This window comes from Neopsephotus bourkii, unplaced genomic scaffold (assembly GCF_033783945.1).
Source record: "Neopsephotus bourkii isolate Nb327-2 ecotype Australia unplaced genomic scaffold, CSIRO-AGI_Nbou_v1 NB_567, whole genome shotgun sequence".
Taxonomy (NCBI): Eukaryota; Metazoa; Chordata; class Aves; order Psittaciformes; family Psittacidae; genus Neopsephotus; species Neopsephotus bourkii.
Genome location: NW_026901068.1, coordinates 1,257,861 through 1,282,293, shown reverse-complemented (window position 1 = coordinate 1,282,293; position 24,433 = coordinate 1,257,861). Strand labels below are relative to the sequence as shown.

The 24,433-nt window shown below is 41.8% G+C and overlaps 1 protein-coding gene across 3 annotated transcripts in view; it reads right to left on the bottom strand.

Annotated features, from left to right (window-relative positions):
- Positions 1-24,433, bottom strand: part of TMCC3 (transmembrane and coiled-coil domain family 3) — a 145,478-nt gene that overhangs the window by 32,110 nt on the left and 88,935 nt on the right. Inside the window, exon 1 of one of the 3 annotated variants that reach the window (XM_061351300.1) lies at positions 16,941-17,143. The exons of the other annotated variants lie outside the window; for them this stretch is intronic. Within the exon in view, the coding sequence (XP_061207284.1) occupies positions 16,941-17,018 (78 nt within the window). The 5' untranslated portion in view covers positions 17,019-17,143. Of the gene's footprint in view, positions 1-16,940; positions 17,144-24,433 lie in introns of those variants that run through there. 3 annotated transcript variants of the gene reach the window in all.

The following is a 24,433-nucleotide window of genomic DNA, read 5'->3' as shown; positions in this document are numbered from 1 at the left end:
CAAACCAAACATTGGAGGAAAAGATCAGCCTGATTTTCTAAGGTAAATACAATATTCATCCTTCAGTTCATAATCATTTTCATATTGGTGCTTCAAGGAAAAGATCAAATAAAACATTGAAAGGGTATAAGGAATTTAAATACACACATATATGTGTACACATATGTATAAAAATTATAACATACAATGGCATATTTTATATGCCATTTAATGGCAATAAAATCAGTGTCCTCTATTCTCCTCTCCCACAAGACACAGATTACCTCAAGACTAAAATTGTTACTACTGAAAATATGTATTTCATGCAAACTAGTCATTTAAATTCATGTCTAGCACTTAGGGAAGACCACTTGGCACCCAGCATGCCAAGCCCATGAAGTTCCAAGTATTTGGGAAGAAAGGATGGACGGACGGATGGACAGAAGGAAGGAAGTTATCCTGAGAGCACTGTGTTGCATGAAGAACACACTTGCCACAAAAGAGTAGACAATCCATTCCTTGGGTGGGAACACGGGGATGACATAAATCAGAATATGGAGATTACAAATAGGAGTCTATCTTTTGGGAAGTTCAAATACCAGAACATGGCAATATTTTCACACTGTCAATTTGTTCAGTTCTGAAAAAAACTATTAAATGGAAATGATGCAGAATATATAACATACAATTACAAACAATGCATAAGCATCATGTTTAATCACTGTCCCTTTTATAAATGGCAAAGGGCTGAATAAACAACGCAATGCCTACTAGAGCAGAAGAAAGGTGAGCATAGCCTTAGGAATACTTCAGAGCATTCAACATGCAAAAAAGCAAGCATGTCTGCTATGCTAATGCTGAGGGCTTTTTGCGTTTGAAAATGAGCTGCTGAATTGAGGACACTTTGTACCTTTGTTAACATGACAGTCTCCTAAATCTTTCTACTGTTGCGAAGATAATGTCAACAGATAGACCTGTCTGCCCCAGGAGGAAAAGGCATTTCAGAGAATGACGTTATTTTAGCACATAAATCACAGAGCACTCAGAACTGTATCTTCCCAGGATGTTAATCACAGCAATCCCGCCTAGACATAGCGATACTCTTCGGAGAAGGAAAACTCCAAACCCGGACAGATAGAGCTCACCTAGCCTTGTAAGGCCATCCATCTAAGAGAAAGACACTCTAACCAAACCTAAGACCTGAGGACTTTGCTGTCACTGTCCAAGCTCGCTAGGCCCTGGCAGATAAACCTCAGGTGTAAAGGGTGGGGCCAGTTCCACGCACGCTGTGCCTCACCTAAAAAATCCACTGCGCAGGCTGGAACAGTTTACTCACACTTGCAAAGCCCTGTAGTGACTGGCAAGGGACAAAATGGCAGGTGATAAGGTGCACTGGAAACCGCAGACCCAACCCTGCATCCAGATGGTTCAGGACATCGGTCACATGAGATTGACCCAGGAGATGAGAGTCTTGTTCAGAAACATCCTGAATGACCAAGCAGCCTTTTTTCCAACCAGATTTGTCTATCCCACATTGCCCTTTCAGTCCTCATCGCGCTTGTAGTAAGCGTGGGTAAAGTCCTTCCCAAATCTTTGTTTGTGAAGCCAAGCCCTCAATCAATCATCAATCACAGCACTGCAAGGTACCAGACACTAGCTTTCTAAAACAGAAGTTTCCCCAAATTTAGCAAAGAATAACTACTACAGGAAATAAAGCAATTGCTTCATATATTTTATAGTAAAATATATGACAAGTTCACCACCTTTTACATGGAAATTTCAAAAGCTCAGTTCAAATACAATACTTCCAAGGCAATTCTAACTCTGCAGCATTAAAACACACTGATATGATCATTTGGTATATTAAGACATGAGATTGTTCCAAATCATCTTGCAATGAGAATTTCTTCCCCTTTCCAACTCATAAATCCTATCTTATGAAAGCATGTGTTTATCTATCAACAAAACAGTAACATTATAAGCAACATATTTGGCCCTACAGAGAAACATGGTGATAAATTTTAAACAAGTATTCAGACACAGCTATTAAAACTTTGTCTCACTAAACCATGAGTTCACACCCCTAAAATTAGCAAGCTACACTGCATGTAACCAGAGACAAAAACTTTTTCTTAAAAATAGAAATTAAGACTCTATTGCAATGTGCAAGGGATATTAATAAAGTGAAGTTAACTCTATGTGACATTTTAAAATCATCTTACTAGGCAGGCTACAAATTGATAGCAGTCCTTTATTTTCCTAAGATCATACATAAATGTAAAACAAGCAAACAAGAAACAAAACCCAAAACCCAACTCGAACCCAAAACAGTATGAGGGTTCTTTTTTACACATAAAATTACTTTCTCCACTTTTAAAAATGTAAATTCTAACCCTTAAGATTTCAGTTTCCATATTAGTAACTCCAGTACAAGTTAATTCAATCAGCATCTGTAATAAGGGTATGCAGCTAACAACCTTTATTTTCTCACAGCTAGAGAAAGACACCAAAGGAGGAAAAATCCTCTGTGTCTGCAGGGACAGGAACCAGTGCTGCAATTCCCCATGTACTGTCAATCACAAGCAAGCAGGCACGTATATTAACTACACAGTTACATTTGAGGAGTGATGAGCATCAGACCCAGATTTCCTTAACTAGCACTGTAGAGAAAGGGTAAAAATTTTCTCTTTCCCCCAGTTCCCTCCTTTCCCTGGTTCTCTTCAAAATGTCTGTTCAAGAATAGCAAAAGCAATTACATACTAAAGATTATAGGGCACATTCTGAAAAGACAACATTACAGTTTTTGGGAAATCACTGACAGATCAAGCTGAAGAAGCACTTAAAAAGGTAACTAATGCATTCTGAGGATTGGAACAGAGGAAATTAGAAGATCAACTGAGAGCTTCAAAGGAATTAGGGCATAGTATTATCTGCCTCTGGAAGGACAGGATTTATGCAAATTAAGTTATGCATTTTTTCAGACAGCCTCTAGTTTGGATGTCTGTTGAAGCCACTGAGTACAAATCCTATACATCCTTTAATGCAACAGCAGTACTCTAAGACAGTCATTCAGCCTTAAACTTCAGCCTTCCTTGCCTTTCCACCCCTGCCACTATGCTACACACATTCCTTTTTCAGCCACACTACAAAATTGACATGACTGCACTAATACTTGTCAGTGTCTGAGCACAAAGTAGTCTCATGTAAACAACATGTAAGTGTCACTGAAAACATCATCCAGCATTTCTTGTCAAGACATGAAGACCTGCTGTGCACGCTGAAAACACTATACAACTTTACATCGCAGCCCTAGAAAACCAGATTCCTGTTCCTTAGGGACCATTCATTTTAATTGGCAAAACCTGCTGAAAAGGTTAAGGTAGACTGAGGTCTGACAGACACATGAGGAATAACCTCTAATATGATCTATCAATGTATCTTTTGCTGTCATTTATGCAAGGCCAAGGTGAACTCCTTAAATTAATAGAAAAATGTACTGAAAAACAAACCAGCTTATTTCAGACCCTAAGTATACACAAAGAACCAAGTTCAATCACACTTTCCAATCACACATTCTAAGAATTCCTACATAAATTCCTGCCTTAGGCTTTTTAAAAATCAGGTTCTGAATTTCTGACCCTTGTGATACATGCTTACCTTGCTGAAAGGGTGATTTCTTTCCCCACCACCAGCACCTATAACAAGACAATACAAATACTTCACCCTGTGGCTCTGTGTGCCCAGTTCCCATCACTAGAAGCTTGCCTCTCTGACTACTTTCTGACATGCTAAAAGTTCATAAACGCCTGTGTTCATTAATGACATTATTACAAATAGCATCTGTACAAGGCCTAATTCTGCACCACCAAAATTGCCCACCATGCTGCTGACAGGATGTGGACTCATTTGCTTGCAGCCTCAAGTCTCATACAAGATGACAACACACGTAAGTCAGTTCCAGTCTAATTCCAATTCAATGCACCACTAACAAAGTGCAAAACATTGTTAAACTTAACATTACCAGAAGCACTGCTGTTACCATAAGTAATAAAAAACCCCTACAGATTTACAGAACAACCTTTTACTCTTTTGCAGTAACAAGGTAAACTTAAGATTACTCTCCTTCTTTCCAAATCACACATTAGTATCTTCTCACCTTTCTTCCTTCACAAAAAAAAAAGCAGCCTTTCCACAACTTAATTCTGGCTTACCTACCCAAAGAATGCTTTTCTGTACAGTACTCACAGCAGGAGCACTTGACAATAATTACAATAAAGCTAAAATGGAGAGAAGAGGGAAAAGGAAAGGCAACATCCTGTACTGCCAAATTTCTGAGCAACCACAGACCAACGGTTTCTATGCATAATGGCAAAGCTGGCAAAAGACAGATTTTTTTACAAAAAGAAAGTTTTCCTAAAACAGTAGCTCTGCATAAGTGAAATGAAGATCAGTAATATTAAGAATGCACTGTGCAAGAGGGACAGCCAGAAAAGCCTTTTGCTTTTCTGCCTTTGAAAAAGAACTGTAAGTTCTTCAAGAGTGAAGCTGATTTGGCACGGATGTCTAGATATTCAATAAATACATCTTGTTCTATAATGCATGAAAAATGGTGAAACTTGCATCTTTTATGCAGTGCTTGCAATACCCACTGCCATGCAGCTACTTAGACTGGATTTAGTCTCATCCAGCTTCAGATGCCCCCGTATGTGATTTAGTGGAAGCTTCCGAGCTTCTACCAAATCAACAGAGATCAGACTGATTCCTGCAAGAGCTGTGCCCCTCTCAGCCACAGAGGGTGCCCTACACAGCTATCTTTAAAGCAAATATCCAATTTCAAACACTTACATGACATACACACGTTTTTGGGGAAGAAATATCTATGGCAGGTAGTCTCAAAATCTGCCTGTTATGGAAAACAGGAACATGCATCCAATGGATACTTCTGGACCACCAGCACCTCCCATCACCGCCCGAAAGTCAGACTAAGTATCCACCCATATGGCTAAGGATTCTGAAATACATATCCTTCAGGGTATTTATCCCCTCCCCTGTCACACAGTCTTCAGAGGTAACTGACTCCTGTCATCACACAGCAGCTGAAAGCTGCCACAGTAGCCTTAAGCCCTGCCATCAGGGCCTCAGGCCAACAGTCACCACTGCTCCAGACTGCATTGGAAAACATCGATTCTCCTCAAGCTAATCACTGAACTTCATCAACCTTCCCTGACACTAACTGCCACAGCACATAATGGTGCAGAGCACAGAAATACTAATCTAGCTGACTCTCTCAAGTCCAAACAAGAATAGGTGAAACAAGGGCTTGGCTATTGGTTTCAAAACACCACAAGTGGGTAGATTTTCATTGCAAGAGTACTTCTTAAAATTTAACAAGTAGTTTGTATATATGCTACAGTGCAATGTACATACTCACTAGTAAATAAGAAAACCCACCTAAAGTTTGCACGAGAAGTGACAACATAGGTCAAAACATTTCGTGAAAGAATAATTTGTAAGCTACTGCTCTCAAAGCCCAGCTTCCCAAACCTAAAAGAATATCATAGCTTATGACACCAACAGACTGCAAACAAAAGCTTCACACCAAGTTTTACAAATGTCACTAGAGATTCCACTTGATCACTTTCAGATCAAGTTTTGTCGATTGATGTCTCATTCATCATCCTGAATTCAACTGCAATCCATCCCTTGCAGTTCCTCAGTGAAAAGAGAGAAAAACAGTTGCTCAGAATCAAAAACCCCAAAGAAACAAAACCCAAACTACACAGAAAATAATGCATCTTTCTTCTACATTAATTTTGTATTGCAAGACCAAATGATGCTCCTCAGGTAGAAATCCATAGGAAGCCAGTTTCATAAATATTAGAAATAAAAGGTTTGTTCAATGGAATCTCTCTGTGCACTAGGGAGAGAATTCCATAGCAGTTAACACTGGAAAGGCACAACGGAATGACCTGATAATGGCACATCTGTTTTACCAGTAGCAGTAAGCACTAGCTAAGACAAATTACTTGCAACCACATCCATCGAGTTTATGGAAATAAAACATGCAAGGGCCAATAAGGACAGACTTGGAATTTATTTGTATACCTACTGGCAAACAAAAGAGAAACTCTCACTGATTGTCAAAGATCTCCTCATTCTCTTTACTCTTCTTAAATCTTCCTTGGGTCTTAATAAGTGCTTTCACACTCCCTCATCCCCCCAGCCCTTCCATGCCTGTGGTATAAAAGGCTACAAAATCCAATCCTCTTGCACAGGACAGAAGAAGCATAATTCTTGTATACATCACAACCCCTTGTAAGGACCTGCCTGTGATGATGTTGTGTATCAGAAGTGCCTGAGTATCACCCATTGCATGAATTCATATATGAAGAAAAGGTTCCATTGTAGAGACCATCACAAAAAAGCTGCGCAGGACATCAACTTAAAAGTATGGCAAACTCACTGACAACCTTCTGGATCCACTTTAGCACAACAAGAGCCTGGCAGCTACTGAATCAGTCTGCTGCTATTTACTATGTGGCTTTAAAAGAGACTCCTAAGAATATCCTTTTAACTCTTATCTTAGGAGCAGGCTGTCATCCTTTTGTTATTCAGCATCAAATTTTGCCATCTGCTCAAAAAAAGGACAGGTTATAGGTGACAAGATGTAGCCAGATTTCTTCCTTAACATATGGGAAGAGGGGGTGACAAAGAAAGACAACCACTTTTTCTGGACATGGCAGAAAACAGGGAAGAAAGAAATCAGAAACCTGATGAAGTGAACAGATACTTTGCTGATCTAGCAACAAATACCAAGGAAAACTATGACACAGAACTGTGTTGTTCCTGCCAAAACCTCTAATAAAACAGAGATTCCTAACATGGTAAGAACCACGTGCTCCCAATATTCTGCACATGCATCAGCAACTGGAACAATACCAAGTATTGGAGCATTTTATTTTCAAGTAATCTGTGTGGAGTCAAGAAGTGATACAAGAAAATTACATCTGGCCTTTGGAACAATTTTTTTTTTTTTCCTGATTCTAGCCAAGTCAACACTTTTCATTCTTGCTTTAATACACTGCAGATTCTTCTTAGTTGCTTTGGTACAAACAAACAAGCAAGCCAGATATATAATTCAAGAACTGCAATCAAGTTTATTTTCAAAGACCAAAGAGAATCCAAAGGTATGTGATAGAGGATGTGTCCTCTTTGTAACCCAATGTATCAGAACATTACTGGTAAACAATAGAATTGAGGTAAGTATGAAAGAAACGGTTATAGAAACTGACATTTAGAAAGCTTTCCTGCAACAAAATGCCATAATAAAAGCACTTATCACAGCAACAGTGTACATTTCTTGCTTAATGTTTTTACTGCAGTTAGACACTCTCACACTAACAATGCTTTATTACCTTTTCTTCCTCTGCTTTTTTATTTGTGCCCTGCTCCCCGCACCAAGAAGCTCATCTCTTGTCCTTTCCTGGTTACTATCATTTTCAGGTTTGAACTCGTGTTTCTTCTAGACTTACACAAGATAATAATTTATTTCTTCATAATAATAATAATCATATTGACACTAGTATGACACTATTGACACTGGTAATTCACTGTCAACATCAGAATTGGATTTAAAGGCTCCAGACCAGTACATCCATTTCCTGCTGATGGAATTTTGTGTCTCTCTCACAGCATCTACAACATTTAGATACTTCTCTTTTTAAAAAAGTGAGAGACTGACAGCAAGTGGGAACGACTCCATCCTGGGCAGAGCGTGGGCAGCCACACTTCTGCTCCCCTCTCCACCATGTCTCTCTGCTATTCTCACCATTCCTTGCTATTGCCCTGCTCATGCCCAAAAGCCACTGAAAGCTGCTCACACTCCCACAGTGCCCTCCTCCTGAGCCGTGGGACAGGGAGTGAGGAAGCTTGGAACTGGGAGAGGTGCAGAACCTGCAAGCACAGTATGACCACAGTGTGGGTGAAGGAGCTCCATGCTAGCTAGGGTGCTGCTAAGGCACTTGATACAAGATAGCTCTGAGCAGTTTTGAGTAAGTAAACAGTCAAAGTCTTCTTTGGCCCTTCTTAAATAAGAAACATTCCTCACAACTGATCTCGGCAACTCTTAACAAGATCTGTTCATACAGTTTTCTCTTAGACTAAATGTCTCTTTGAGACTAGTACTGGGTCTGATCCTGCTTGGTTCCAATGCCTCCACCTTTCCTTGCAGTTAGCTGTAGGAAATGAGGGTGAAGCACTGAATCCTTGGAAGTCCTCAGCACACTTACAGTACAATATATGCTACTAAGCTGTACTGCCCTGAACTAGAGAAATGTTAAGGAGTCAGTTCTAATTGGTATGTCAGTTTGATCTTTGGGCGTCACTCACCTGTACAGACATGCTGGTATAAAGCAGAACATTTTCTGCATAGTTATATCATCTTACATTTGAACAATGAGCACTAGCTTAATTTTAATTTCTGTATTACAGGTACTGGAATAACTTGGAATTAAAGGAGTGAATGCAGCAAAACCAGAGAAACTTGCTACATCAACTTACCGTAATAAGGCTTCTCTTTCTGTCACAGTGTTTATTGTAGTGTTGCACAGAAAGCCCACTTAGAAATTCACTAATAATGTACAGACCCCAAAGCACTGACTTCTCACATTTCCTGTAAGCCATGTTACTTGCTGTTTTGGTGTTGGTAGGAAGCATCAAGTTTTTCTTAAGAATGGAGGGCTTACACTTCCACCAGCACTGTGAAACACTTTGTCTCAGTTCATAAATCAAATCAACACCTCCTGTAGATACAAACTGACTCCAGAGCATTGCAGTCTTCCCTATTTTTAAACACCAACTTCCACCTTCATGCCCCATCTTCAACTGAAAAGCCTTGCTTTAAACACAGGATTAGCAAGTTAACAGAAAAAAAACCTCATTTAATGCTCAAGAAGCCAACAGTGTAGTATCTTGTAAATGTGAGTAACCTTTCTGAAAGCCATAGTGCTCTTAACCTTATCTACGTCATATGATTATTGTTAATCAGAGTGTTTAGCTGTTGCAATCCTTATACATACACACACACAGAGGCTGCTTTTTTCATCACAACTTTTGCCAGAAAGCTACACAGGTTTCCATACATCCAATGCCAGAACATGTATCTACAAAACAAAAATAAAGATTAAAGCCTATCTACACCATTCTGATTTAAGCTAAATGAGACTGTAATACAAACTAGAAGCAGCATCTTCCACTCTATAAAGAGCACTTAATATGTATGCAACTTCCTATAAGGCTGTTCTAATGTGCCTCAGACTGGTTCCACAGGCCACTGATGTCAATCAAAAGTTCCCAGTTGATTCAGCACTACAGGATCACAATTTTATTTTAATTCAATAGCACAGTGTTAATTCTCTACCTTCCCAGGTAACTTCTTCATCCAGAGCGACTGAAACAAAAATTTACAAAGGAAGGTAACTATTACTAAACTGTACCCAAGCAGGTAAACCAAGACAAAGATGCCTACTGCACTTAAGGTTAACCAAGAAGTATTTAGAATTGATGCCAAATATTTTATATCAATGATCCATTAAAGTACACCATAGTCTCAGTGTCCAATACAAGAAAATATTAATAGCAGTGGTTTCTGTAACTTTTGCCCTTTGAAATCTTATCTAGCTGCAACACTGAAACAGAGCAATAATAAAGTGGGCCAGCTCCCAGTATTATCAAGCTTTTCTGGAATTTTTTGGAAAACAAAAGGCCTCATTACAGCTTTCTACAACAACAGCATCACAACTCACAATCTGTAGATATTCTACCTCAGGCAGTAGTGACATCCCTCCACTCTCATCCTTGTTCCGAAATTAAAGCTTAGACTATATACAGTGCTATTAAAGACTGCCTTAGAGGCGTTCTCACTCACTGAGTGTCTGAAAAAGGTAAGATGCACAGTTACAAGTCAGCCCAGTTGCATACTGGGTCCCATATGTCCAGGCCTTAGAACAGGAGGTTTCTTTTTGGCTTTGCATATTAATCACAAAATAGTTAGGGTTGGAAATGACGATTATCTAGTTCCAACCCCCCTGCCATGGGCAGGGACACCTCACACTAAACCATCTCACCCATGGCTCTGTCCAACCTGGCCTTGAACACTGCCAGGGATGGAGCATTCACAACTTCCTTGGACAACCCATTCCAGTGCCTCACCACCCTTACAGTAAAGAACTTCTTCCTTATATCCAATCTAAACTTCCCCAGTTTAAGTTTGAACCCATTACCCCTCCTCCTATCACTACACTTCCTAGTGAAGTGTCCCTCTCCAGCATACTTTTAGGCCCCCTTGAGACACTTAGAAGGCTGCTATGAGGTCTCCACGCAGCCTTCTCCAGGATGAACAGCTCCAACTTTCTCAGCCGATCTTCATATGGGAGGTGCTCCAGTCCCCTGATCATCCTCATGGCCCTCCTCTGGACTTGTTCCAACAGTTCCATGTCCTTTTTATGTTGAGGACACCAGAACTGCATACAGTACTCCAAGTGAGGTCTCACAAGAGCAGAATAAAGGGGCAGGATCACCTCCTTTGACCTGCTGGTCACGCTCCTTTTGATGCAGCCCAGGATACGGTTGGCTTTCTGGGCTGCGAGAGCACACTGAAGCTGGCTTATGCTCATTTTCTCATCAACCAACACCCCCAAGTCCTTCCCTGCAGGGCTGCTCTGAATCTCTTCTCTGCCCAGCCTGTAGTTGTGCCTGAGATTGCTCCACCCAGGTGTAGGACCTTGCACTTGTCTTGGTTAAACTTCATGAGGTTGGCATCAGCCCACCTCACAAGCTTGTCTAGGTCCCTCTGGATGGCATTCCTTCCCTCCAGCGTATCAACCAAACCACACAGCTTGGTGTCATCGGCAAACTTGCTGAGGGTGCACTCAATCCCACTGTCCATGTCACCCACAAAGATGTTGAACAAGACCGGTCCCAACACCAATCCCCAAGGGACACCACTCATTACTGGTCTCCAGCTGGACATTGAGCCATTGACCACAACTCTTTGCATGCGGCCATTCAGACAATTCTTTATCCACCGAGTGGTCCACCTATCAAATTGGTGTCCCTTAGTCCCAAAGAGCAAAGAACTTCAATAGTAAAGATATTTACAACCGTTGTCAGCAACAGTGCAAGTGCTCTCTGGCAAAGTTCCATCTATCTGGCTACATAAATGAAAAGCAAGATTTACATTCCATTGCCCAACGCTACATCAAAACTCATCTCACACACAGGTATTTCCCAAAACCAAACTCACTGTGGGGGTGAAGATGAAAGCTGCACACTTGCTAGTGGCACCAAAGCCTAAATCTGTATAATGGGCAATGGCTGCCTGTTTAGCCTGGACAATGTTAGATGTCAAACCTGCCAAGACCTTAAAGACTCAGCCTTTACGCAAATAATGTGCCAGTTGGTGCCTAGTTAAAGCCTTACCTATGAAGATGATGACAATAAGCAAGCTAGAGATCTAGAGCTGTTGGCATCCCCCTATATCACCACAGGCAACCTGACGGAAGGACAATTACATGCCCTTCAAAAAGAAAGCAAACCAGAAGTTTGGTGATTTTCCCCCAGTGACGTTTTTTTTTAATATACCTAACATTTAAGAGGTGATATAGATGCCCCAGTCCCACAGGCAATACCACCCACTTCAATAAGGATGAATCAAAAGCATAGCAAAGCAAAGCAGACACTGTACAAGCTTCAGAGACATGAATTTTCCAGGTGGACACCAAAAACTATGAAAGGTCTAAGTATAAAACTTCCAAGCCTAAAAATCAGCTTAAATCTTGAAAGAAATATGCACGCCCGCTTTCACCCACATAGCCTGTGTGAAAATACAACCTTTATGGCTTGTAACCCTACCAAAGAGGTCCACCTTGCAGGATCAGGGAGCACAGCAATACTACAGTAAGCTGTACAGCAGCAATTTCCCTCCTTATTTCATTTGACAATGAGAAATTACACCCAAAATTGACCTCTAGTTTTAGATGTATTTAATCCCAAAACTTGAAGTATACCAAAAAGAGATACTAACTTTGAAAGCCTCCTAACATTTCTTTCTAGGACTAGCAAAAAAATAAGGAGTTAGTTTTCCAAACATTTCTACAATGACAAAACAATCAAAACATGATTACCATTTAAAATTAACAAACCAGGCTTTTCTTCAGTTCTCACTAGCTGATTTGTCTTTTTGGGTTCAAACTGCAATTATAGCTTCCCTCTCTTATTCCCGATACTCCTGCTTTATGCAGCCTACTCTTTGGCAGGTTTCACACATTTCTAGATACACCATGGAATTAAAACCAATGCTTAGAGGTCTTAACAATATTCTGCCTCATCAAATTACCATCATCTTCTGTCAAAACAGGGAACAGTAGGAAAAGTGTGTTTAAGCTCTCTGAGCACAAAATATCTGGAAATTTGGTTATAAGTCACAAAAGCCCAGAACAAGCATTTCTTCTACAGTGCTCTCTGAATTTGAAGGAGCACTGGGAGATTAAATCTCCCTTTCTCCAAAAGCTGAAGGTGGTGTGGCTTTTTGTTTTGGGTAGAGGGGGCTTATTGTTAAGTTTGGGTGTTATTTTGTTTGAGTTTGGTTTGGGGGGGGGGGGTGTCTTTGGTTTATGGGGTTTAGGGGGGTCTGCTTGTTTGCTTTACATTTTTAATTCTTCTATGTTACTTTCTTTAAATGTATTAAAGACTTTCAGAAATAAAAGGAATTCAAGGACAAATGATGAAAGTGATTACAGGCTTAGAAAGAGAGCCACATGAGGAGCGATTATTAAAAAGACTGCCTCATTTCTAGACAAGATGAATGGGAGGGATCATAAAAGAGATGGAAAATGAGAAAACACATGTCACACAATGTTTTTTCACAAGTAGAAAGCAAGTGGACTTCATATTAATTTTTAATGTAAGCCTTTTTGTGTGTTTGATCACGTAATAATCAGTTCATCTATAAAACACTGACTCTATTGCTAGTCGCACTATGGCTGAAAGCCCAGAAAGATTGGTATCACAATTCTCTATCTGTTAATAAATAAACCATGTGTGCTCAAGGTAAGATGTTTTGGGGTTTTTGTTTTTGTTTTAAATAAAGGAAGAATTCTTACCATTTCAAATGTAAGTCTACTGCTAATAAAGAGAAAGTTTTGAATAGGCTCCAATGTGCAAGAAATTACATAATTAGGAATTGCTGTACTTCTTAAAGCATCTGGTACTTGTTAAAAGCAGGAGTTATCTCCGCATAGACGTCTGATGAGATGCAGCAAAGGAACTCATTTAGTTGAATTTAACTTTAGTTGAAAAGATAAGTCATACATACACATTTATAATCCTGATGAAATGTGAAGGTGAAGGATTTTTGCTCTGCAAGGGGCAAGTGATCAAGAGTGAAGAGTGATGCCCTGATCAATACCAAAACCAACTGTGTATACAGGTTCCTGAGGTCTAAATAAGTCAATCTGGTGAGCATTCAGAGATGACAGCTTTAATAGAAGCTTGAAAGGCTGACACAAAGCTCTAGAAGCAAAAGTCAACACAATGAGGCATAAGTTAGCACATCCAAGCTAGTCTGAGCATAGGGAGTGTTACTATTGGCATTGCATAGACCTCTGCGTGAACTCACTGTCCAATGAGCACAATGTAGACAGAATCTGAGCGCCTGCAGTCTCCTGCAGTACTCACTGCAAAAACAAGTTTCAAGAAAGCACCACAATCCTCTAGCTGTCCTGCATGCTACATTCCAGCAACAGCACCTTGTGCATGACAGCTAAAATTGCAGCCTTGGTTCTCCTGCTTCATGGCGTAGGTCCCGATTTTGAAAGATTTGGATTAGTTTTCAACTAGTAGTAGATGTGAAGCACAGTGAAGCTGGCATTAGCCCAGAAGAGCTGCAACATTTCACACAGCTGTCTGCCCACCCTGGACCACCTGTACCACCAGTGAGCTGCAGGAATCCAGATTACAGTGACCAGATATTACTGACAAGGAGAGACAGGGAGGATTTACCAGAACCAAGGGTAACCACGTAACTGTAAGTCTACACCCACCACATAATACCAGAACTGTAAGGCACTGATGTCATTACACTACAGGCAACGGCAGTTTTATTCTACGCTCTGTGCTGCTGTGAACAGCATAGCTTGGCTCTCTTGTGACCTGTCTAAGGAGGAGAGGAATCCAGCCTCTCCCCCAAAATACCTGGCCTCTTTAGGCATCACTGACACCCCCCCAACCCCCAGGTAAGAATGACTCAGCTGTTCTTCGTTAAAATATTCTGTCTCTTTCAAGCACTGGGAACTTTGCAGAAAATGTGGCACACGGGTCATTGGAGAGTTGGTAGCAGAGCCCAGAGTATCTTTGCTGTAGCAAAGAGAAAGGTATCGAACAGACCTGTTGACATGCAATGAAAGAACTTTTTAGCTGCAGCAGGAATTTCAAAATCCTTTCACCCCTCTGATTCTACTATTTTCAAACTCTGATGGCTATATTCACAGTCAGCACTTCTGCAAACTGAATTTGATGATGCCCTCCTACAGCATAAACAGCTGCAATTTTGGAACTGTCTTCTTGCCCGTCCATAGAGAAGGCTTCACTTTCTCATAAGAAAAATCTTTAGATGGGCTTGAAAGACACAGGCAGTAACCTGCAGGGCTGGAGAAGATCTTTAAAAGCCTCGCACCTAAAAATTGGACCCAGTAGCCTGTTATACAGACTATGGGATGCAGCAACTTTGACACCTCTCTCTTCCCCAGGCTTCACTAAATGGCTCTCACTCTGCGTACTACACACTGTCCCTATCCTGCTGACACAACCAACTCCAAGACCTTCTTCACATAAGCAAGTCTCTCTACTTCCTTCGTTCTCTGAGCATCCTCCCACAAGCTCTGTATTGCTGGTTTTATGCTCTATGCTGCTTTTGCCCCTGAATGTTTGGGAATGGCAGTTTTAATTCCAGCTGCTCTAAGGCTTTTTAGTCAGTTGCTAAAAGAAAAACAGCATTCTGCTTTCTTGTTTCTTTTCTACATTATATCACCAGTTGTTACTGCTCTGGTGCATGACCACTTCCATTCCCCTAGTTAAAGCAGTAAGAGGAATGCTGAAGTTATCCAACCAATTTACCCCTACTTGTCTGGAATAAGCACAAATAGATTTAATGCAAGCTCTTGACATTATCTGGAAACTGCTCCTACCAGATCTAGCAATTATTTTGCTCTGCTATCAGTTTCTTACTCTGTGATATCTGGCACAACTTGTAAAGCCCAAACCCTGGAGCAATGCAATTGCATATAAGTCTATGAACTTGTTACAGACTTAATCCAGTTCTCATGGTAGCAGGAAGGGAAGGAGCAGCTAAACCTGGTTAAAAGAAAGCCCAAATCAGACAGAAACCCAATGCTTTTGTGAAATTGTCTTAAGAATGATATTTCTTTTATTTTTCAATACACAAGTACAATACGCAACACTGAAATTAGCCATAATACTTCATGCTTTTAAGTAGATAAACTCGAGCAGACTTCAACTCTGCAGTACACCAGAAGGCATCCTTGAAGGTATGCAACTTTCTTCCATGACTAACTACAGTAAGCTGGGTAGCATATTATTCTTACAGCTAGAACAGTGAAGAAAACCTAATCAGTTCAGCTTTCAAAGAGAAAACCAAAGGAAAGACAGAGACCTTTTAACTGGGTTATGACTAGCATGTGCACCCAGTTTATGTATGAAGAGCACTGCAGACTCCAGTAGTAAAGCTACACTGTATACTGCCTATTTTTAAACCGTTTCATTATGCAGCAACAATCTGAAGCACACCATCTCCTTTCCAGCACTGTCAATCAATGGGCTGTAGGGATAGAAAGTATTGCCAATGTGCAGTGGGGGGGTGTGGATAAATAAAGCACCAAAATGCACCCACCCCCGAAAAAAAATAAACCCCCCAAACCAGTCTTTCTTCACAATCAGCTAATCCTACACTTCAAACTGTAGGGCTCATTTATTTACCAATGCAGAATCTCAGCACAGAACACAGAATTTCTGCCAGTATCACACAAGAGCAACCTCCTTTTCTACACATCTTCCTGTACTGCATGGTAAGAAAACCCCATTTTTTTTACACCTGCTTGAACTGAGAATTTAGGTAAGAATTTGAAATCTGTGCATTAATAAGACAGCTACCAGCACTGGAAGGATATTCACCATAAAGGCTACTAGACACATGAAAGGATTGACAGAATTGCCTATACGTTTATCTTACGCTGTATGAGGCAAAATATCAAAGTAGTAAGATAAAGATGAACTTTCCAGCAGACCAGAAGAAAAAATTGTCCCATAAAGCCCTTAAGTCACGAGTATACAGTAAATTCTTATTTCATCCCCAGCACACACAGATACACCTTTTCTGCTGATACCCATGCTTGCCACAGCCCTCTTGCAAGTAACTTCATGAAGGGAACTGTAATCGTTCTCTGCTGCTAGGTACAACCACCTGATCCACAGTTTACTAAACAGACCTTGAGAAACTAGACCAAAACCAAGTATTCACCAGTGTAATCCAGACACAGTCACTTCATCAAATCATCAGCACTGTTGACTTTGGTGAGTAAGTTCTGTATTACTCTCACTCCAAACAGTTTCTGCTGTGGCTCTATCTCGAACACTGGTTTCTGTCATGTCAACAACCCGTTTCATTTAATCTCCCTGCACCGAAGAGTACTCCAAAGTCGGAATACGAGAGAAGCACCGATAAAAAAAACTTCCTTATAGACAGACGGACAACCTAGTAAACACGGAGATCTCTTGGGGAACACGCTGCAGGTCGGCGGCTGCCTCTCAGCACCCAGACCCACCGAGCAGCCTCGCCTCCTGTACGCGGGTGTCCTCGGCAGCCCTTCCCGTGTCCGCACACCACTTACCCGCGTCTTGCGGCGCCGGTGCCTCTCCGGGTCGGAGTATGTCCTGTCCACGGCCAGCGCCGTGTCGCTGCCCGGCATGCTGCCCTGCTGCTGCCGCTGCCTCCTTCTCCTCAGCGGCGCCCGCCTAAACCCTGAGCGCACGTACGAACCCCGCCGATGGCCGCCTAAACGGGACTGATTGGGGTCGGGGCCGCAGCCGCCGCCGTGCGGGAGGGACCGGCACGCCCGGAGGGAGGGGAGAGGCGGGCCCGCCTCTCCCCTCCCTCCGGGCGTGCCGGTCCCTCCCGCACGGCGGCGATGGCCGCTGCTCCCCTTCTCCTCAGCCGGCACAGCCGGGTTAACCCCTGAGCGCTCCGGCTGCCGCCGAAAGGGGCGAGGCTGGCGGCGGCCGCGCGTTGTGGCGCCTATCGGTCGGGTAGAGAGGGAGTTGGGGCTGTGGTATTTCCTCCCCCCTCCTTCGAAACACGGAGAGTATCTGAGGGGTGAAGAAGGTGGGAACAAGCTTCAGCCAGAGGGAATGGGCCATAAATCGCGCTTGTTTTGAATTTAGTTTTAATTTGGTCTGAGGGCTGGAGCACCTCTCCTATGGAGACAGGCTGAGAGAGCTGGGCTTGTTCAGCCTGGAGAAGAGAAGGCTCCGGGGAGACCTTAGAGCAGCCTTTCAGTATCTGAAGGGAGCCTACAAGAAATCTGGAGAGGGGCATTTTAAAAGGGCATGTAGTGACAGGACAAGGGGTAGTAGCTTAAACTGAATGGGAGTAGATTTAGATTAGATATTAGGAAGGAGTTCTTCACCAAGAGGGTGCTGAGGCAATGGAACAGATTCTCCGGAGAAGCTGCAGCTGCCCCATCCCTGGCAGCTTTCAAGGCCAGGGTGGATGGGGCTTTCAGCAACCTGGTCTAGTGGAAGGTTTCCCTGCCCATGGCAGGGGGGTTGTAACCAGATGACCTTTAAGGTCGCTTCCAACCCAACCCATTCTGTGATTCTATGAGTTTTGAACACCAATGCTTCTGGAGGCTGGGGGAAAGGAACAGGAGCTGGGGCAACAATGACCTCCCACAGGTATAGATGAACAGAAGGGTGACAGCCCCATTCCTCATGCTGACAGTCACTGGTTGGTTCAGGCTTTTTCCTAAATCTTCAGCTCTTGGAGCGGTTTGCATCAAGCAGTCATCTTGACTTCCATTAAGAGAAACCTAGACCCCGTGGCTACAGCAAAACCTGACAAAACCCAGAAAATCCTAAGGGCTCAGAAGTCCAAACGGCAAAGAAAGACAGAAACCAGAAGTATTAAGTATGTTGTTCTTTTGCGGCAGACTCACTTGAAAGGTTTTGACTGTTTGCAGCAGCATAAAGCACTCTGGATGCATCTGAGTGCTGCTGCTGGAAAGCCCTTGATACCTACAAGTTTCAACAACAAGCATGTACAAAAATTCTGTCAAACCAACTAAATAATCAGGGTCTACATTTTACAATGGGGTCAGTGGAGCACAACAACCAATTCAGGCTCCACTTCTGTACATTACACATACGAAATAAATCCTTCAGTGGCAGCTTCACACCATACATATGAACACTCAAGGAAAACTTGTTTTGGGGGCATGTGTATGCCAATGCACTTAAATTCCTAAGAGTTGAGTGGAGTTCCTGGCTGGTTTTTGCACTTATCTTGAGAACACCTATGCTGAGGAACATATTAAATCAGTACCACTTACATAATTTAATCATAAACTACTCAGAAGTATAAGTAGAATACTGGTTTTATAATCACTCAGGAACCTGTACAGGAAGTTTACTCTTTTCTTTCCTGGAATAAACAGAAAAGTTGAGTTACTACTTCTACCTTGTTACATGAGGCAGTAATATGGAGCTCCTTCAGACTGAGTCCCTTGCAATAGCAGCAGGATTTCACCTTTTAGGTACAGTTGTTACAATGCCCATGCATGAGTCTCGCTGCTTTTCTTCTTGAGCTGGAGATGGCACCAGTCCCAAGGTATTTGCATATATAGACATACATAATCAACACAGCTAACTATCCTAGGGGGGGCTTGCAGCTCTTAAAAAAATCCCTGCCACCATTTACATGTTTATTGGAGTCCTATGTTCTGAGATAACACTGGGATTGGAGGTTAATTATCTGACCCAAGGGCTTCCTTGGTGTTTGCACGTAATGTGGTCTTCAAAAATGAAAGACCTGAAATTCCAAAGCAAAAATAAGGTCCTAGACCTCACCTGGCAGGTGTTTCTTCTTTGATTTTAAGACCATTTCTTTACAAAGTTATCCCAAATTAAGCACCAAGTGGGCTTACTAAGGGAAGCACTATTTGCCCAATGCAGTATCAACCAAACAACACAGGATACCGCACACAGACAATGACTTCTCATGCAGCTGAACGAGACAGCTTAAGTTGGAAAGCTACTGCAAAAAAGATTTAAAATGTGAACTGAACTTCTTCAGTCCTTCAGCTCAGACATGAAAGTTAATTCATTACTCAAAATGTGCCAGAGGGTGGGGAATTCCAGAGGTAAAGGTCAGTAAGAAATTCAGTAGGCAAATGGAGGTTTGGGGTTTTCATTGAAGTCATAATTGCACATTTCCAAAGGGAACTGTGCAGTTTCCAGGACCTAGGATGAAGTTTCCTTATTCCTCAGATACTTTGGGGAGTGTTTTTAAGCCTTGCCAGGTGTAGTTGATCAAAGCATAGAGAGGGAAGTAGTTGGAAAAGGGGCACATCAAAGTCTTTGGCTGCTTGACTCTTCAGTAATACAAGGCTTATTATAAATCATGGTTCAGTCAAAAGTTTGAGAGTTTTATTTTAAATATAAATTTTATTTAAATAATACCAGCAGGGACGTGCAATATATATTTAGAGGTGTATCATGTGTGGCTGAGCTAAGTAGGCTTACATATGAATACATTCATGAAGAAAACACTCCTAACGTAGTTTCTAAGAAGAGAGGATAATACAGTTAGTCTCATAATACCTAGGTGCGGCACTGGTCACACCTTCCAGTCAAGCCTGTGGATCTGTTTGCTTGGGTGCTGCTCTCAGCAGCAGCAGTTACTGCTATGCATACCAGCAATGATAGCTCTAATGTCCTGTGCCAGCAGTGAAAACCCTGCACTGGCAGGTTCCTGGAGGAGCTTTGACCACGGGCAGCTGGCTGGGTGACTAGGAACAAGTGCTGCACATGGCAGTGATTGATGGTGAAGGAGAAATAGCTCCCTGGGTAGAGGCACGGGTCCCACAAGTCAGGAGAGCCCTTCAAAGACAGTTAGAGAGCTGGAGCACCTCTCCTATGGAGACAGGCTGAGAGAGCTGAGCTTGTTCAGCCTGGAGAAGAGAAGGCTCCGGGGAGAACTCAGAGCAGCCTTCCAGTACATAAAGATCTAAGAGAAAGCTGGAGAGGGATTTTTTGCAAGGGAATGTAGTGAGAGGACAAGAGGGAATGGCTTTAAACTAAAAGAGGGCAGATTTAGATTAGATATTAGGGTTGGAATTAGATTATTCAAAGCAGGTCTGTCACATGGAGCCTGAGCTTTCTGCAGATGACTCCTGTCTCATCTCCAAAAGCTATGTCTTTGCCATCCATTTCATGCTGCATGATCCTGCTCAGCAGACACAGCAGTCCCAACTGTAAGCCATGAATTATCTGTACTGATTTATGTGTAGGCCATGGAGGGAGAAGTAGCGGCAGTGCAACAGTGGGATTACTTAGCAAACCCCAACTCCCACACAGTGTAATCCCGTAGATGGTGTTGTACACACACACTGGGGAGTATCACAAGAAAGGAATCCTCTATGGAGATGGAAGGCATGCAAATTCTGTTATTAGGAGACTGGCTTGAGGTTTATCCCCTTCTCTTTCCAGTCTTATCATGAATCTGGATCTTGGCAATTTACTTGGCTTCTTTGGACCTCCACTACCACATTTGTAGAAGAAGAAGCACAGCACATCTTCCTGCAGAGAACCTTGAGCTCTCCGGAATTAAAACTTCTATTATTAAATGTTGTTTTCTGATGTTTATTGGGAGGAATTAAACATATGATGTCAAGAGCATATTGTCAAAGGTACAGTCAGGAAGAAGGCGAAGGTCCCTTTTTCCACAATGGTAACATTTGTTCTCTAAACAGGATACTGGGGCTTCTTCTGAGAGAGATTTTAACATGCCCTCCAAAGCTTTTTCCAAGAGGTTGTAGTAACTAGCCTCTGGGGAAAAGGTCTACGTGTTGACAGTCACCATGCCATTTCTAAGTCTGACAGCAAATGGGACAGTCCTGAGTGACGTCTGTCTTGCAGTTATCCGTGAGCCCACTGTCATGGTTCTCAGTTTATCTGCCAAAGCATGAGCCTTTCGCACCCACAGGAAAGGAGATACTCTGCTTGTCTGTACCCAGCACGAACTACCAAGGGATCACACTGACACAGATTGCACTGGCTCTGACGTACATTCAGAAGATGTTGATAAACATTCAGATCTTGAACTAAAATTTGACATCACCTCCTCTGCTCCCTCGTCCTCTCCTCACTAAGAAATATTTTGTGTGCTTGCAGGATGTGAAAGACATGGGCACTCTGTGAATACCCATTTTCTACACAGGAAAAAACCTTCCAAACTAAGACTGCCATTGTGTGTTACTGAGATACACTGACAGGAGTTGAAGGATAGAGAAGCAAATGGAAAATTCCAGTTGAACGTTAACAGTTCTCCCTTTTCCTCCTTTCCCCTGCCTATTATCTTGTGTCCCTTGATGTCTGATGAGAGGCAATGCCAAGCCCTTTCCTTCTGGTACTGCATATGAAATTTCTGCTACATAATTCCTCGTTGCTGCTGCTGAGTGACAGCCATAGTGCAAACAGAACCGACAGGATGGTGGCAGTCTTGTGCATTTCAAACGCTGTGAATAAGAGCCACCTTTTTAGCAGACTTGAATGCTAGCTGTTCTGTGTACCCAAGAACTTGCCTGGAGCCCAGCTATTTACACTAAAGATGACCCATGTTGCAGAGGCGAGTACAGAATTCTCCCTTGGGCAATGTGAATGGTTGCTGCTCACCAGCTTACAAATATTCTTCTGCCTCACAGTATGCGATTTGGGGCTGCTTAAGTGTATGCAGCCTGTCTCTCCTGAATCAGCCACTTTGGTATTGCCATAAGGTATGCAGGACCAACAGATGCAGCCTCTTGGCACATAAAAGTGTACCCCATTCCAAAATATGAGTGTGAACTTGCATCCAAACTGTTTAGACTGCAGCCAGAAGACAGCCAGCCCGACTCTCCTATTACTGCATATCCTGGTAATTACATCAGTGCAAACTTTTATCCCAAATTAAAATAAACAAGCCAAAACCTCAAACTAGATATAGCCCATGAGCACAGGAATTGCTCTCAGGATGTGCCACCTGTACCCACTGCTCAGAGAAGTGCACACAGCCCCCCATCATGTGGCCTGTAGCTGGGTAGCTGATATATGAGCTGCTAAAGGCTCTGTAAGTCAATACACCAGAGCTTTCACCCTACTGCTTTATGGCGATAGCCTCACAGACATCCCAGCTCAATTTGTGGCTGATGGTTGCACACAGGGGTTGTAAACCATGCTGGATAGGAGCCTGTCCATTTCATTTGTCTATGAAGTGCATCGCCTGGCTGTGGCTCTGTATTAGTTATGTCATGCTAAATGTGTGACATCAATTATTTCCATATCAAGAGACAATGTCAAATGCAGGAATAGGACTTCTTTGTCAGTCAACCAGAAAACACAGATGGGTTATGAGAGGCCAGAAAAATTAATGATTATCCACATAAACCTACAGCACTTCCTGGTGAGTGTTGTTAGAGCACAGCCCTTTGGGTTTCACTGCATTGACTACAGAGGTGCAGGTTACAGGGACGTGAAGCTCAAGTTCCCTCACCACTGTCAACGTTGACCACCTACCACTCATCTAACTATTGTTCTGCCAAATCTAATTCAATGCCATATGAAAGCTTTCCTTTTCAACCAGGTGAACAGGGAAACATGATAAGTCAGTTATCTGGTAGGTTAACTGGGCATTAATACAAGATAAATATGGTTAAGTGCCCATTTAAGGTGAGCATAATAAAACCAGATAGCTCCTTCCAGTTTACTTCTCAATCTGCCAGACCTAAACATATGGTGTTCAGCTCCAATTTGGGTGACAAGCACTTGAAAGATTAACATCAACTAAGCAGAAAAGCCCAAATCCCACCATGATTGGCATCAGTTTGCCACATACCCCATTTTCACAACAAATATTTTAAAGGCAGCAGATTACAAACAAAACAACACAGCATAGCACAGACATTTGCATTACACTACGTAACTTTGCATCAACCATCATTCCTAACTATCCAGCAATATGCTCCCTTTACTCATTGAAATATAGTCATTTATCAAGGAGCCAGTTCTGGGTTATTACTATGAATTGATATATAATCCCACAGGATAGTTTTCACTGAATAAAGTATTTGCTGTATTTGTTTCTTGGTTGTATTGCTAACAGTTATCACATTCATTTTACTTTAATTTTATAATGCTCTTTATGGAAAAAATCCAGGTCCATCGATTCAAGTTTTGCCAATTGCTCCAGTGTGCAAAGTCTTTATCACAAAGTCATTCACTACTCATGTCCCAAAGACAGGGGCAGAGCTTCATAACTTCCTGCATGGAAGTATTCATTCTTAACAGTATCAAACTGCAGTATCTTGTATTCATGCCTTCCTTCGTCAGATCTATACAGTTAATGACTATTGGAATCATGATTTAGATTAGAATTTAATTTACTGAGTTTAGACACATGACTAGTTGACTGCAGAATCAAGTGATAAACTACAACATGATTCCTATTTTTAACTATCCTGGTGCTGTCAGATGGGTCAGAATAGCTTGTGAGAGAATACAGATTTTAAGCAGAAAAAAGTAAGTCTGAATTTTTGACACATCCTCATACTCATCCTTTTGGACCTTTAACAATCAGATTTCCATAATCTATTATTCATTATGAAATTTTGGGGACAATATCTGAAAGATTGAAATTTTCTGCTTTGCTCTTATACAATTGGTGAAATGTATGAGAAATCATTCAGTATAGTTTTCTTACCCCTGGGACCTTAGTTTTAGCAGGAATATATAAGCAGCAGCTTATTTTGCAATGTTTTTGGAAACTGTAGCAACACAAAAAATAGAGTCCTAGCATTTCAGGGAGTTTTCCCCTGAAGTTCCATTATGGAGAATGTTACATCATGAGATCACTAGAAAAGGAAAGGGTGGAGACAGAACATTTGCTGATAAAAATTTCTATACTACTATATAGGAATGTAGTTTTCTGAAACAAGATTAACACCTTTTTTTTTTTTTCCAGAACAACTGTAACTGAGTTTTTCTTACTAAAGTTAAATCCGTGAAGAGTAGGATTTGGCTTTCTTTACTTTCCTAAGCAATGTGAATATGTTGATAAACCATTTGCATGTAA